Here is a 16754-nt window from a genome sequence, read left to right as displayed (position 1 = left end):
GACAACGATCCCCCGGCCTGCAGTGTTTGCTGATCCTTCAGGAGAACTCACCACAGACCAGAGCCCAGGACTCTCTGCTGGACCGGACCAGGACCAAGTTCAGTGTTTTACTCTCAGGATTCAGGAGAGAAAACAGCTGACCGGGTTAAAGCTTTCAGTTGTTTTGAACTTTGTGATAACAGAAACACTGGGATTAGAGGTGTAATCTGAAGCAGAGCGGAGGGAACTGAGAGAGGAGATTTGTTTAGTTTCATCCTTGGTCTGAATAAAGATCTGAACCGGTACCGGTTCCTCTAAAAGACACAAGCATGACTGGATTATTTCATCTGACTGAGAGGAGAACGTCTCCCAAAGGATTTATAGACCACCTCAAATAATCTGGAAATGACCTGTGACCTGTGGACAGAACGTCAGAATGAGGCTCCGCTGAGAACACTGATTCACATGAGAACGCCGTTTATAGATGTTTGCTCCAGAAAAGGTTCTGACAACCATGAAGAACACGGAGAACAATCACTTGAAGCTGTGTAAAGGCAGCAGGAGCTGATTGGCTGGAGGAGGAGCTGATCCTCAGGTCGATGGCTCTCTCACATCCTGCTGAAATGCCTCAGACCAGCACGTCCATCTTTAGGCCTCCTCTGAGCATTACCTCAGGCTTTTCTGCAAACAGGACTGTTCTCTCAGCCCATCATGTTTCAGGAAAACTGAAGTGTCATCGCCTGCTGGCCAGGGGCCAATCAGTGAAGCTCATCTGGAAGACCCGCCTCCAGCAGCAGGAGAAGCCTCAGCTGTCGGTCAGTAACACATCACAATCTGACTGGCTGTTCATACTGTCACTCAACGATACACAAGCCAATAGCAGGGTCCAGCTTGGATCCAAGACAGGTGATGAACCTGCAGCTGACCCCTGACCCCAGCAGAGGGAGGAGCTGAGATGTGTTTATAGAACATGGGACATCTGAGCTCTGCTAACTATAACAATTCAGTTTCAAACTGAACAAGAAATGGACTCCAGGCACATTTTACAACGACTTTTTAGTTATGGAGAAAAAAAAATGGACATTTTTCTGACACAGCGAGCCCAGCTAGCAGCACAGCTAGCAGGCCTTCGTGTTCTTGGGACTTTTTATTCCTCTATAAATCCAAATACAACCTCATTCTACTCTAAAATGACCACGTAAACGCCTGAAAACTTTATTCAGAATTGAGTTTGAATCCAAATATACCGGGTTTATTCTCCTTTGGAAGCAGAATTATATGCTAATTAGGCGCGACTTTTCTCCAGTCGTTCTGCGCATGCCCCGTGGTGATGACGCAATAATCCAAGATGGCGGCCTGCGTCTCGCGGTTCGACTCGTATGGAGACGATTTATTTAATAGGAGTTTTTGGAGGATTGAATATAAAGAATCGAGCGGATCGACGCTTCACCACGCGGACATTTTCAAAGATGCAGCGTCAAAGTTAATCCAGAAAGAAAGAAGAGAAAAACGCTGTTTACTTCCGGGAGACGTCAGTACGTCACGTCCGCCCCGTCCAATCAGAACGCTTCTGCGACGCCGGCGTGAGAGAGGATTTAATCCTTCGTTTTCCCATGTAAACATGACGCTCATGAATATAATTCTGAATTTCATAATTCAGAATAAACCAATTCTGAATTAAAACACCCTGAACCAGACTCAGAGTCCCTGTTCCTGCTGGACTCCCGTCTCCTCCTGTGGACAGACTGCAGGGACGCAGAGTTCAGAATCACTTTATTCTCAATAACACACTGAAGACAACAAGAAGAGGCTGCACACACACACACACACACACACACACACACACACACACACACACACACACACACACACACACACACACACCACCATCTCCACCCTGAACCCACCACCACCCTGTACAGGACACTAAAGTCATCAGTAAGAAACATCCACCAAATGTTCGGGGGGGGGGGGGCACCAGCCCCCTCAGTCCAGTCTGTCTCTGAAGGGGGGCTGTCCTGTGTCTCTCGGGGGGGGGGGGGGCTGCAGTGAGTCTCTGCAGGTGGGGTGTCTCAGTATCAGTCCAACAGACCCGGGTCTGTCTCAGAAGTGGGGGGGCAGTGTGAACTCGTCGTGGTCCTCTATGTCCAGCTCCCCGTCTGTGTCCTCCGAGCCGTCCGAGTCCAGCTGCTGTGTGGATGTGGGGGGGACACAGTGGGGGTCCGGGCTGGGGTCCGGGCTGGGGGCCGCCCGCCTCGAGTCGGCCTCCTCCTCCCCCGGGTTACTGCTGGCAGCCAGGCCCTCGTCCTCCACCTCCCTCTTCCCCGCCTGGGGGTTCTCCTGACACACACACACACACACACACACACACACACACACACGTTAGTCCCGGCCTTGCTGGGGCTGAGCAGACCCCCACACTGGGCCGGCCTCACCTGTTTTAGCCTCCTCCACTTGGCCCTCCGGTTCTGGAACCAGGTCTTCACCTGAACAAACAGAGACCCAGACTGAAGCTGCAGCAGAGCCGGGGGGGTCCTACGCGTGGCCCGCGGCCCCCGGCTCGGCCCCCGCACCTGTCTCTCGCTGAGCTGCAGCATCTTGGCCAGCCTCTTCCTCTCCGGGGGGGACAGGTACTTCTGCGTCTCGAACTTCTTCTCCAGCTCCACCGTCTGGTCGTTGGAGAAGCGCACCTGGCCGCCCTTCCTCTTGTGCAGCGGCCGCTGGATGAACGGCGTCCACACCAGAGGCTTCCCTGCAGGGACACGGGGACACGGGGACACAGGCCGGGACCGGGACCACGGTTTAGTCCATGTCTGAGAATAGTGCCTCAACTTCATGTGCTGGGAGCAAGATTAACAATCAGGCCCTTCCAGCTTTATCCGGGCCTTTCAGCCACATTCTGCCTCCAGTGGATGAAAACTATATTTTTATAGAAACCCAAACATTTCATGGAGAAAAAGACTGAAGCTACTTTGACTGAAACCTTCAGGAGATAAATCCAGAGCGATAAACCTCTTCAATAGAAGGAGCTGATTTAATAACCTCTTCTCCTTCCTGACATTTTCTATATTCTACATTTATTTTTGGGTTATTTTTTATTGATCATTTTATCACTTTTAATATAAAGCTGACAACTTTCTGAATAATCAATCATCTTTTTTTTCAGATCGTGGCGTGAGGAGGGCAGCGTGCCGCACGTTTCCCGCATCTTCAGATTGTTAGATTCCCGACACACACACACACACACACACACACACACACACACACACTCCCAATAAATCTCTTCAAAGTTATTGTGATCAACATGCGCAGACTTCCCCTCAGTCTGATTATTACTCTAATCTGCTCAGTTTGACTTCTGTGTGTGTGTGTGTGTGTGTGTGTGTGTGTGTGTGTGTGTGTGTGTGTGTGTGTGTGTGTGTGTATGTGTGTGTGTGTGTGTTTTCCTGTCTGGAACAAAACAATGCAGGAAGGTCGTGACAGAGTGAAACCGATGGCCAAATATCCGCTTCACGCGCTTCCTGCTCCGCATCCACCAACCGAAACCACCACAGGAAGTTACTTCACACACACACACACACACACACACACACACACACACACACACACACACACACACACACACACACACACACACACACACACACACACACACACACACACACACACACACACACACACACTTTCTATCAGACAATAATTATTTATTGAAGAAAAAGCTCCCGGCGGGGTTCGAACCATGGCTCCGCCGCTGTGTCTCATTCCGTCTCTTTCTCTTAAAAATAAATCCACCGCATTTAAAATAATCGCTGTAAATTCCAGCTGTGTTTGGGTTGTTTTCTGCTTAATGGGAATAATGTCCCCCTGACTGTCTTCAACCAAATCATTTCTATATTTCTGTCAGACTCCAGGTGAGTGAAGTGTGAAGAATGTGGGATTATCTGTAAATCTACTCTTTAAAACACGGGAATCGATGCCCTGCGTGTGAAAAGCAGATCAATAAGATGATTATTAATTAATTCAGATTTCCCTCGTGGCCTCACTGTCTGGGCTGTAAATGTCTTATCAGGGTTTGTTTCAATGATTTTTAATGATGGTCGTTCTTTTCACATGAACTGGTGAATTAAAACAAATCCGACAAATCCCTCATTTGAGTTACAACCCGAAAAAAATCAAATGAATTGTCAAAATTGGTTTTGTTCTTTAAAATACAAACCTATATTAAAACACCAGAAACATCTCCGCAGTTTAAAACGTTCCTTTGGTTCCTGATAGAACAGCAGAAACAAAGGCGCTGTGAAGAAATCCTTTACTCCACTTCTCTAGAACTTCTACGGTCTGATTTCAGGATTATTTCCACTGTAAACTCTTCCTCCTCTTTACTTCTAACATCTTCACCTTCTCTGATCGTTTCGGTATAAAAGTTTTTTTATTCTCTGCCGGAGCTGTCCACTCCTCTCCTCTCCTCTGATTTACATCAAATATTCCATCTTTTCCAAATAAAAACATATTTAAAAATATTTAATCTGGATTTAAAAAGTGTCAAATCCTGAAAGGTTCGCCGTTGTGTAGTTTAGAGGAGGCCTCGAGATGAACCGCACACTGCCGGGGCCCTGGTTCGAGTCCCGCGCGGGCCGGCGGCCTATTTTATTTTATTTTATTTTATTTTATTTTATTTTATTTTATTTTATTTTATTTTATTTTATTAAATTAATTTCATTTGATTTTCCGCTGATCCAGATGTTGTTCTGATCGTTTCTCGGAGGATCAGACTGAAAGAAGCTTCTCCGTCAAATGATCGGAGATCAACGAATATCTAGAAATATTCATCCAAACTCAAAATAAATACACTCTTATCTTCAGTTAGCCTCCTGTCTGTGTGAGACTTTAATATCTGACCCGCTCTGTGAAAACTGGATCTTCCATTTCTTTACATAAGGCTCACAGTAATTTCAAATATTTCGTTAAAGTGAGATTTTTATCTTATTTCATTGGTATCTTCTGTTAAAACGAGATAGTTTTATCATTATAACAGCGACATGTCCTGTTTTTTATCATATAATACCGGAAAACACCCGCTGAAAACAGATCATTCATTCATGTATTTATAATAAGAATAAAAACAACAAAACTACTACTATGTCTATTGTTATTATTATTATAATTTATTATTATTATTATTATTATTATTATTATTATTATTATGATGATGATGCAGGGACGTTTGGACACTTTTCGCCAAAATCTGTTTTTTTTATCTTATTACAGTGGAATAATCTGTGAAATCGCTCTTTACATTATTACTCTGGAAAACTCCAATTAAAGCGGAGTTTTGTATTATCACTACAGTAATTATTCAGTTGGATTGTTTTTTTATTGTTATTGTTATTGTTATTGTCTCCGCAACTTTATTTCTATATTCGTTCTTCTTTCTCCGTGTTTTAAAGTTCATGTTGCTTTTTAAAGATTGTTTTAATGAAACGTGCTGAGTAAAATGTGAATTCATGTTTAGAGCTCTTTGAGGAGAGAAGTTTATCTGGATTAAATTATCCTGAATGAACTTGAAGACAGTTTTTCTTTTCTTTTTTTTTTAAATCAGATTAATGTTGAAATGAATCCAGAATGTTCATCTAAGAGGAGCTGCAGTGTGTGTGTGTGTGTGTGTGTGTGTGTGTGTGTGTGTGTGTGTGTGTGTGTGTGTGTGTGTGTGTGTGTGTGTGTGTGTGTGTGTGTGTGTGTGTGTGTCCGTCCGCAGAGGAAGTGCAACAATATGTGAAAAACGGATCCCGGGCTATCAGAGGCCGAGTGTTTCCTGAATATGTCTGTATTGAGGATGTCGATAAAATAATCAGCAGCGCGCAGCGACTCCCGAGGAAGAGGCTGACCGGAAACAGGGGGGATGAGGGGGAGGGGGTGCCCCGCCCCCCCTCCCCTCCCCCTCCCCCTCCCCCTCCTCGTGCTGCTGACTCTCTCCCTGTTATAAAGTAAAATCCAGCAGAACAGACTTTGTCCCGCTGCTGTCGCGGCTCTATCGCCTCCACATCTATGGATCAGCTGCTCTAACCTGTTTCCAGCTGTCCGTATGAGCCCACCGTCTCAGTCAGTCAATACAGGGGGTGCGGGTTCGAGTCCGGCCGGACGCCTCGTGTTTGACGGAGACTTTAAACCTGAACACTTCAGGTCTGATCACTCCCGCTGGTGTGTGTGTTTATACCGTTTGTTTCATGTTAAATATTTCTCTTTGTATTAATTATTGTTGCTGTTTGTGAATGTTTTATTTCTGTTTTCATTTAATATTCAGTGAAGCGACCATCGCTGTCTTGGATTTACTCTTTAAACCTAAATTTATTTAACGCAGAAACAAAAGGAAGCTTCTTTGGAAAGCGAGGCCGTGTTATAATGTTCAATACCTAAAATCTTGGAGTTTTTTTTGTTTGTTTTGTTTTTATTAAACTTTTTAATTACACCTTACGAATTTAAAGCTTTTCTTTCAGATTTCTCTCTAAAGTCTCCTCACTGGTTCGTGGATTGTCTGACGAGCAGACACTTCTCACATAAAGCAGCTGGATGCCTTCCTACACACACACACACACACACACACACACACACACACACACACACACACACACACACACACACACACACACACACACACACACACACACACACACACACACACACACACACACAGCAGTAGAATAACAAACGGTCTGGAGTTGTTTTAGTCACACACTGATCAGCTCCTCTGATGTTTCTGAACAATGGAGGTCAGGAAAACGAGTCAAGGTTACAGCGCACCTCCTCCTCTCCTCCTCCTCCTCCTCCTCCTCCTCCTCTCCTCCTCCTCCTCCTCTCCTCTCCTCCTCCTTCACGCGCTCCGGCTCCAGTAAAGTGTTGGTCTCGAGCTGGACGTGCACGGCGAAGCGTGGCTCTCATGCAAAAGAGGTTTCGCTCGTGAAAACAGCAGAGTTTCAGAAGACGCCTCATCCATCAGGTGTGGCGTGGAGGGGAGCGGAGTAACGCGTTACTCTGCCTTCATCAGGACACCCGAGCGTCTTCTGAGGACAAGTCAACACTGTTAAAGTCTCTGTGAAACACTGTTCATCTCCAATTCTGAGGAATAAATCAGTCTGACGGCCTCCTCCTGACCAGGCCACTCCGCTGTCTTCTAACAGCTGTGGACACATGGAGCTCTGGTCACCCTCTGCTCTGCGAGCCTCTCCTCGCTTTATCTCTCTGTTCAGTTCACTGATGAAGAGCAGCGTGGCCAAAGGGCTGCGGCAGTGCTGGTCCTGCGTTCTGAGGTTTGTGAGACAGTCAGCGGCTGTCCAGGACCGACTGGAGGAAATGGAGAAGTTCCCAGACTGCTCGCTGACTCTGACTGAGGCAGGACAGCGCAGCGCGGAATCGAAAGAACAACAACAGAATCTCCAAAACGCGCCCGAGTGTGTCACAGTTCGCCAGACGCTCCACACACGCGCGCGCGCGCGCGCGCGGAGACACACAAGACTGACAGCCGGGGGTCAAAACGCACGCGTTTCCCCAAAAAGAAGGACGAGAAGCCGGAGAGGGGCGCGCGCAGGCCGGAGGACTCACCCAGAGGGTCGTGGCGGAGCAGGGCCTGTGCGTAATGGTCCCCCAGGGAGCGGTGCTGCTGCTGCGCGTGCGAGTGCTGCTGAGGGTGGTGCTGGTGGTGCTGCTGGTGCTGGAAGGGGTAGATGGAGCCGCCGAACGCCCCGCCGGAGGCGTAGGTCGCCGCCAGAGCGGCGTGGTGGGACAGAGCCGGGTGGATCGGCGTGGGCTCGTAGATCGGGACCCGGTAAGGCGAGATCAGGCTCGTGAAGGAGGAGTTGGGCGACGGGAGAGTCGGTGTCGGGACGACCGGAGTGGAGCAGGAGGAGGAGGAGGAGGATGAAGGGGAGCAGTGAGAGGAGGAGGTGGAGGTGGAGGTGGAGGCGCTTCTCCCCAGAATGTCCTCGATGTAGAAGGGGGTGGGCTGAGCCCGCGGCACCGGGGTCGGTGCGTACAGCGGCAGGCTCATGGTGGGCCGGGCTGGATCCGCGCTCCGGTTCTCCTCCTGGACGACTCGACGATCCGCGCGCCCCGCACCGTTTACCGCGTCCCGCTGTCCACGAGGCTGCGGGCCGCGACTGGCTCGATCCGCATCCAACTGTTGGAGCCGTTATCTGGCTGCAGCCGAGAGAGGGTGGAGATAAGTGGGCAGCCAACTTCCTGCAGGTGGCCGGCGGCCGTTTCTGATTGGCCCGCTCCGCGCTCGAGCGAGCGACGCGCACATCAGATAAGTGTATTTCAGGAGAATCACTTCACCGCAGCCAATAGCCGGGCCATCACAGCGCGAACAATCCAGGCGATAACCGCAGCCGCACGAGGCCCGCACGCACGCACACACACACACACACACACACACACACACACACACACACACACACACACACACACACACACACACACACACACACACACACACACTCCGGCCGCAGCTCCTTTTCACAACTGGAATAAAATATTTAACAGTCTTCAAACAATAATTATAATATTTTGATTAATTATTTTCATAATTATTTGTGTGTGTGTGTGTGTGTGTGTGTGTGTGTGTGTGTGAGTGTGTGTGTGTGTGTGTGTGTGTGTGTGAGGTGGGACCTGGATTTTGGGACGGGGACTTGTCTCAGTGTGTCCTCTCTTTCAGAAGCGGGGGTCCAGAACCCGAAAGATGATAAAGACGATTTTAATTGTGACAAACTGAACCTCATTTCTCCTCATTCCGTGGGAAATGAGGATTTCTTGGATTCCTTTTTTCTGCTCATTTTGGGAAATAAATGAATAAATCGTTGAGGAACATTTGAAAATTAAACATCTCTGGAAATGAAGGGAATCTGGAAAGTTCTGATGATGTTTGAAGTCGTTAAAATGTTTCTGAAAAAAAAACCGCACAACGAGCGCCTCTCCGGCCTGCCGGCCTGCAGAGGCGGAGTGTGTCGGGGTTGTGGTGATAATAAATAATGATGACAGCTTTATAAACACACACATTTGTGTACTTTTCGTTTACCTGATGGTTTGAAGTCATTGATAAATCGGGCTAGAAGCCAACATGTGCGCCTTTCTGCCTGAACTCTCTGATTCCTCTGGTTTTACGCCGGCCGCGTGCGTAAAAGGCTAATCAGTGTGTGTGTGTGTGTGTGTGTGTGTGTGTGTGTGTGTGAGTGTGTGTGTGTGTGTGTGTGTGTGAGAGTGTGTGTGTGCGTGTGTGTGTGTGCTCACCAGGAGAAGCAGAATGAGGAGTGATTAACTCATGATGGGGATGTTTGATGTGGCGGAGTGATAATGGTCATAAAAGTAAATGTGTTTAATGGTTCACTCTTTATCAGGAGAGGAGCCCCCCCAACACACACACACACACACACACACACACACACACACACACACACACACACACACACACACACACACACACACACACACACACACACACACACACACATCGCTTTACTGCCTCCAGCTGCCTCCTAATGGACTCTATCTCCTCCTTCTCTCTCAGCAGTGATGTTTCATTGATCTGATCAGACTCTGAAGCTTTGATCACTGAACTGATCTAAAGAGAAGTCATGTCATGTTCTGTTTGTGACAAATTTCAGCTAAATTTAAGCTGTTTTGATCAATAAGCTGTCTGTAAGTCAGAGTGTGTGTCCGTTACACACTCAGACTCAGAGTGTGTGTCTGAATGTTTCGGACCGTATTATTTCTGACTGACTAAACCCACAAATATCTCATCCAATAAATTCTGAAAGGACTTTAGTCCCCCAGAATACTGCCTACACCCCGCTGACCACTACTGTCCTACATGAGGCCCGCAGGCCAAATGCGGACCGAAAACCACCAAGCAAATGGTCAAAGTACCCAAGCACTGAGTTTTAAACAAATTAACAGACAGAACCCAGCCGTGAACTGTGAGAAATTCAGAGGACATTTCTCTGATTTAACTCCTGAAGCTTTCAGCCAAACTGATGACAATGGAGTCATTGATTAATTAGTTCTTTAGTTTTGTAAAAATATCGATATTTTCATCACATATACTCTGACATTCTGACTCTGTTTCACTGGTTCAGCTCATCCAGGACCAAACTGGACTGAAGTGAGTTTGTTGTACTGCCTGTTCTATGAATCGGCTGGTTCTTCATCAAACCTGAACCTAAAGCTCAGGCACCTTAAATGAATATATATAAATATGAATAAAGTGTTTATTAGCAGCCAAAATTATGCTGTGAGGCCCAAACTGGGCTTTTTGAAAATCTTGCTGTTAAATTAATAAAATAAAAGCACAGAGTCATTTAAAACATGTCAGAGATCATTTAAAGTCTTATTTAATTTATATTCATGGAACATGGAAATGTTTGAAATCCTCTAAAGGTTTGAAATCCTCTAAAGGCTGGAGATGTGTTTGTTTGACTTTATTCTGAACCAAACGTTCAGAAACTTTCTGCATCTTCTTCTCTTCATTCTTCCAGCTGATGCTCTCATTGTTGATCAGGGGGGTCAAACATAAGGCCTGTGGGCCAAAACCAGGCCGCATGAGGCTCCAACCAGGCCGAAATATCAGACTGTACTGCAGAATATGGCCGATCTCCTCCAGCAGGCGTGCTTCATGTCAGACATCCTGAAAATCTCCCATCGGGCTTTAGAGCTGGTGAACAGGCGGTGAAGGCTCTGCAGCCTCCAGCAGGTGGCGCTGCAGTCTGCAGGGTCAGTCTGGATCAGGGTTCTGCAACGTTGAATCCCTTTTGAACCGAATCATAGAATAATTTAAGAATAAGTTAAATGTTTATTCAGTATCATGGAGCCGCTGCAGAGGGACTGAAGGACCACATGTCGCTCCAGAGCCGCAGGTTGAACACCCTTGGTCTGGACACTTGAACATGAGTCTGGATCCTGATGGTGGACTGGAGCAGGCCCGGCGTCCACGGCGTCCTCAGCAGCGCCGTCCAGCCGCACCGTCCACTTTCTACAGCTGTGATTGAGATAAAGCGTCTGCAGAGCAAACAGCCTTGAAGACATGAAAGACGGCGGCTCACAGCCAATATTTGGCCTGAGACAATGATTGCAGCTCATTGATCGCGGCTCGCCGGGCGTCACACTCCTGTCCCGCACCGCTGATAAGTGTCCTCAGCAGCTGGCGCCATGTCTCGGCCTGCTGCCTGGTCAAAAGGTGGAGATCAGCCTGGAAACCTCCAGCACATCCGTCACTGCTGACAGCGGGGACAGTCCTCTGGACCGGCTGGACGGACGGCTCTGAGGGACGGGGGCCAAAACTGGTCAGGACGTCAGGGAGACAGGGACAGCAGGACAAGAAAGACACTGAGACATGGAGAGAGGACAGGCTGAGGCATTAGAAGCTGAGCCTCACAGTAGACGTCCAGGAGCGTCGTGTCTCCTGATGTCCCAGGTCCTTCACTGTGGACAGACCGGTCTCTGCAGGTGTTGAGTTGTCCAGCAGCTGGAGGAGCTGCAGCTCCACCTGCTGGCAGCTTTTCACTGAGAGAAGCAGAAAGTTTTTCTCTGAAGCAGGTGAGGCTCAGTGTCCACCGGCAGACATAATCTGACCTCTGAAAAATAATCACATTTTTGGAATCTGACCCAAAGCTCATGACCAGAGGTGAGGGTGGGAACGTAGACTGACCGGTAAATGGAGAGCTTCGCCTTTCGGCTCAGCTCCTTCTTCACCACAACGGACCGATACAACGACTGATCACTGCAGCCGCTGCACCGATCCTCCTGTCAATCTCACCTCCATCCGCCCCCCACTGTGAACAAGACCCCAAGATACTGAAACTCCTCCACTTGGGCCAGAGTCTCTCCACCGACCTGGAGAGGGCAGACCACCTTGTTCCGCGCTGAGGAGCGATGCCGGACAATACCGATCAGTGCCGGGCAGCGCCGAGAACGAGGAGCGCAGTGCGTCGGACCGCTGCACAGCGGGGCACACGGAGCACAGAGCGTCGTGGCGCCCCTTGTACGACCGCGGCGCCCCCCTCGGGACGTGGCGCCCTAGGCGGCCGTCTAGTTCGCCTATGCCTAGAGCCGGCCCTGGTGATCCCCCTTGAGCACATCCTCTGGTCCCCCTTTTTAAAAAGAGGACCCACCACCCCGGTCTGCCAATCCAGAGGGACTGTCCCCAACTGCCACGCGATGTTGAAGAGACGTGTCAACCAAGTGCCTGGTACCAGGGTGTCCTGGTGCCAAGAGCACTTATGGGCCTCCTGTGCTTGAACACCCAGACACTTAAAGTACTCAGGGCGAATCTCGTCCACCCCCGGTGCCTTGCCACCGAGGAGCTTACCGACCACCTCACTGACTTCAGCTTGAGTGATGGACGAGTCCACCTCTGAGACCTCAGTCCACCTCTGAGACCTCAGACTCTGCTTCCTCCACAGAAGTCATTTCGACGGGATTGAGGAGGTCCTGGAAGTCTTCTTTCCACCGTCCTATGATATCCCCAGTTGAGGTCAGCAGCTCCTCCTCCACTGTAAACAGTGTTGGCGGAGACCTGCTTTCCCCTCCTGAGGCGCCGGACGGTTTGCCAGAATTTCTTCGAGGCTGACCGATAGTCCTCCTCCATGGCCTCCTGAACTCCTCCCAGACCCCAGTTTTTGCCTCCACAACTGCTCGGGCTGCAGTTCGCTTGGCCTGCCGGTACCTGTCAGCTGCTTCTGGAGTCCCATGAGCCACCAGGGCTCGATAGGACTCCTTCTTCAGCTTGACGGCAGCCCTTACTTCCTGTCTCCACCACCGGGTTCGGGGGTTGCTGCCACGACAGGCACCGGAGACCTGGAGACCACCGCTCCGAGCAGCTGCTTCCACAATGGAGGTGGAGAACATGGTCCACTCGGACTCAATGTCCCCAGCCTCCCTCGGGACATGAGAGAAGCTCTCCCGGGGTGGGAGTTGAAAACCCTGCTGACAGAGGGTTCCACCAGATGGTCCCAGCAGACCCTCACAACACGTTTGGGTCTGCCAAGTCTGTCCGGGTTCCTCCTCCGCCAGCGAATCCAACTCACCACCAGGTGGAGATCGGTCCACAGCTCTGCTCCTCTCTTCACCCGAGTGTCCAAGACACGAGGTCAGATGACAGATGACACGACAACAAAGTCGATCATCCACCTCTGACCGAGGGTGTCCTGGTGCCAAGTGCACTTATGGACACCCCTGTGCTCCAACATGGTGTTTGTTATGGACAAACTGTGGCGAGATGTGTGCGATCCAGTCCCCCAGTCCCAAGGCTTCTCTGATGACTCATCATCTGTACTGAAGAGTTTCCTCAGCTGCTGAGAAGATTCTGAACCCATGTTTCTTCCTCCTCTACTGACTTGATTTGACGTAACTTCAACATTTAGTGTTCTCCTGAAACACTCTGCGTTTAGTAGTTTATCAAGAGGTTGGAACTTTTGACCCTTCAGCTTCTCGTCTGTCCCTCGTGTCCTCACTCCACGTCTCTGGTATTCGAGGCTTCTCTGATCAGGAATCCATGGATTATTTAAAATAAAGAGGCTGATCCACATCAATGAAACTCCAACAACATATTAAAAAAAAAAAAACTTTATTCAAGAACAAATGCAGAAGGTTTTAATGACAAGGAAACAAAATGAATCAAACAGCATGTTCCAGTCTTCTGGAGGTAATCTGGAGACTTAGAGAAAGAAGAACCGATTAAACTCTGCATAACTTCACCTCTCTTAAAGCCAGTGAACGAACTGAACTCCACTTTCATTCTGACCACTCGTCGATATCGGGACCTCCGTGAAGCGCAGCTATTTCTGTTTGAGTCGTCAAGATACAAATAAAGCTGCTGCAGCAAACTGAAGACAGAAAGAAGATCCTGGACCTTTAACGACAGACGAGGATCAATATCACGTCCCAACAACGGGACCCGTCTCCTCTGACGGGTCGGGCTGCCGGTCCTCTGACCTCCCGTCTGGCCCCTCCTCTGACCCAGGCTCCGGGCCCCCCTCCAGCCCCCCCTCCGGGCAGGGCTGCAGGACCCGCAGGACGTGCTCCAGAGTCCACTGGTCCTCGTGCAGGACGTGGTCCTGCAGCGTGAAGGGCCCCTGCTTGGTCCTGATCAGCTGCTTGACGTGAGCGCAGGAGGACAGAGCTGCAAGCAGGACGGAGGGGGGACGGTTAAACACATGTGTGACCACTAGGTGTCACTGCAACACCCCTAAAAACCCCCGCTGCTGCTGGAACAGCAAGAAAAACTCCTGCAAACATCTGCAGCAGTTCAGAGAAAACATCTGTTTTTAAAAGTCGCTCTGCAGCGGAAAAAGCTGATTAAATGTGAACATTCAGTGGAAACCTCGTTTTTTCTCCTCTTCAGTAACCAAGTACTCTGACTGATTTCCATCATGAATTCAACAACTTCACTGGATTCTGACCTTTTCCCAGGTCATCCACCAAGCTCCGGACGTAGAACCCTCCACCACACTCGATGTCTGTCAGAGAAACGACACGAGGATGGAGTGAAGAGGCGGAGTCAGGGGGCAAAGAGGCGGGGTCAGGCTGCAAAGGGGTGGAGTCGGGCTGCAAAGGGGTGGAGTCAGGCTGTAAATAGGCAGAGTCAGGCTGTAAACGGGCGGAGTCAGGGGTAAATAGGCGGGCTCGTTCTGTAAATAGGCGGAGTCAGGCTGTAAAGAGGCGGAGTCTGGGGTAAAGAGGTGGAGTCGGGCTGTAAAGAGGTGGATTTAGTCTGTAAAGAGGCGGACTCGTTCTGTAAAGAGGCGGAGTCAGGGGTAAATAGGCGGGGTCGTTCTGTAAATAGGCGGAGTCAGGCTGTAAAGAGGCGGAGTCTGGGGTAAAGAGGTGGAGTCGGCCCGTAAAGAGGCGGACACATTCTGTAAAGAGGCGGAGTCAAGCTGTAAAGAGGCGGAGTCTGGGGTAAAGAGGTGGAGTCGGGCTGTAAACGGGCGGAGTCAGGGGTAAATAGGCAGGGTCGTTCTGTAAAAAGGCGGAGTCAGGCTGTAAAGAGGCGGACTCGTTCTGTAAAGAGGCAGAGCCTGACCCAGAGTGAAGAGTGGAGGGTTGAAGTCCTGCAGACTCAGCCGGTACACGCTGACCTGGCGGGCCGGCTTGGCCTCCACCTGCTGGCCTTTCTTCAGCAGCACCGACAGACGCTGGCCGTCCTTCTTCAGAGCCGAGTAGCTGAGGAACACACACACACACACGTATGCACGCACGCACGCACACACACGCACGCATGCACGTACGCACGCACGTACGCGCACGCACACACACACACACCTAATTTTCATGAAACTGTCTTTTAAAAAGTTAAAAGCCTAAGAACTCTTAAAAACTCATTCCCTGACAGCTCTGACACCCCCCCCCCCCCACTCCCACTCCCACTCCCCCCCCCCCCCCCCCGCCTCCACCCTGCCTCCACCCTCCACTCACAGAGGAGGAACCTGCATGATGTCTCCAGTGAAGGTCTTCAGCTTCTCCTCCATGTCCCGGCTGCTGATGTGTTCTGTCAGGAGGACACAGCAGACTGATGTGTTCTGACCCGGACCCGGACCCGGACCCGGACCAGGACCAGGACCAGGACCCGGACCTGTGTCTTACCGAAGCTGCTCTCCAGCACCACGCTGCCGGTGGCGTCCAGGGTGTCGGTGGCCTTCCCCAGCTCGCCCACAGCCACGTACTTCTGAAAGACAAAGCCAGCAGCTCGGCTCACTGGGACCTGATCCAGGACCTGATCCAAGACCTGATCCAGGACCTGAACACTCCGGCCTTCAGGGTGAGCTGACCTTTGACCCCGTCAACATCCGGCTCAGCATTTTAGTTCCATTTCCGACGCCCACAACTGGAGGAAACAAAAAACCCAAGCACAGGTCAGGAGGAACGTTTTGAAAAGACATGAGGACAGACTGGAGTGGACAGTTTGTCCACAGAGGTCCTTAAACACTGATCAGGTTCCAGCTGCTGAACAGCTGGAGGCCTCATCCAGATTACAGTGTAACTGAGGACAGGTAGAGGGGTCAGGGTCAGGGTCAGGGGTCAGCACAGACGTCCTGACCTAAGACCCCGCTGGCTGCGCTGTCCAGCGTCCCTCCATGGCCCATCTTCAGGCTCTGCTTCTTCCTCTTCCTCGGGTTGGGGTTCCGGACCCCCGCTTCTGAAAGAGAGGACACACTGAGACAAGTCCCCGTCCCAAAATCCAGGTCCCACCTCTCACACACACACACACACACACACACACACACACACACACACACACACACACACACACACACACACCTGTCCCTGTCCCTGTCCCCTGTCTCTGTCTCCTGTCTCCTGTCTCCTGTCCCTGTCTCCTGTCCCTGTCCCTCCGCCTCGGTTCACTGCTCACGGTACCTTTGAGCAAGGCCTCCTTTAGCGCGTTCAGGACGTCGGCGGACGTCGGTCCCTGTTTCTTATAGACGGCGAAGACTCCGTTGAGGGACTGCAGCTTGGAGACGGAGCTGCTGAGCGGAGGAGCCATGGAGCCGCCGATGGAGGCCGCCATGACACTTCTTCTTCTGCGCCGCGGTCCTCCGGCGCCACGCCGCCGCCTGCTGGTCAGCCTCAGGAACAGCAGCTGTCTGTCAACGGTGATCCGGGATGAAGTGCTGAATGTGAACGAGTGTTTCTGACACTGGGAGGGTGACTGCATCTGTCATGTGTATAAATGAATATAAAACTATAACATTTATGACTGTAAGTACACATGCTGTCTATAATTTAAATAC

At 50.3% G+C, this 16754-nt stretch overlaps 2 protein-coding genes across 2 annotated transcripts; both read right to left on the bottom strand.

The window, feature by feature from the left end:
* Nucleotides 1–1791: 1791 nt before the first annotated feature.
* On the bottom strand, nucleotides 1792–8144 carry hhex (hematopoietically expressed homeobox). Its single transcript, XM_030098220.1, has 4 exons — nucleotides 7576–8144; nucleotides 2553–2731; nucleotides 2415–2465; nucleotides 1792–2319 (listed from the first exon to the last, which is right to left on the bottom strand). The coding sequence occupies exons 1-4, from the start codon at nucleotides 8018–8020 to the stop codon at nucleotides 2083–2085; spliced, it is 912 nt and encodes a 303-aa protein (XP_029954080.1). The 5' UTR covers nucleotides 8021–8144; the 3' UTR covers nucleotides 1792–2082.
* A 5431-nt stretch (nucleotides 8145–13575) lies between these two features.
* Nucleotides 13576–16531, bottom strand: trub1 (TruB pseudouridine (psi) synthase family member 1). The gene is made up of 8 exons (XM_030097479.1): nucleotides 16381–16531; nucleotides 16061–16159; nucleotides 15792–15847; nucleotides 15607–15688; nucleotides 15439–15511; nucleotides 15047–15186; nucleotides 14424–14480; nucleotides 13576–14143 (listed from the first exon to the last, which is right to left on the bottom strand). Exons 1-8 carry the CDS (start codon nucleotides 16529–16531, stop codon nucleotides 13899–13901), a joined length of 903 nt encoding a protein of 300 aa, XP_029953339.1. The 3' UTR covers nucleotides 13576–13898.
* Between the last annotated feature and the right edge of the window lie 223 nt (nucleotides 16532–16754).

Source organism: Salarias fasciatus, chromosome 8 (assembly GCF_902148845.1).
Source record: "Salarias fasciatus chromosome 8, fSalaFa1.1, whole genome shotgun sequence".
Taxonomy (NCBI): Eukaryota; Metazoa; Chordata; class Actinopteri; order Blenniiformes; family Blenniidae; genus Salarias; species Salarias fasciatus.
Note: the sequence above shows the minus strand (reverse complement) of the source record. Positions and strands in the feature narration are given on the sequence as shown.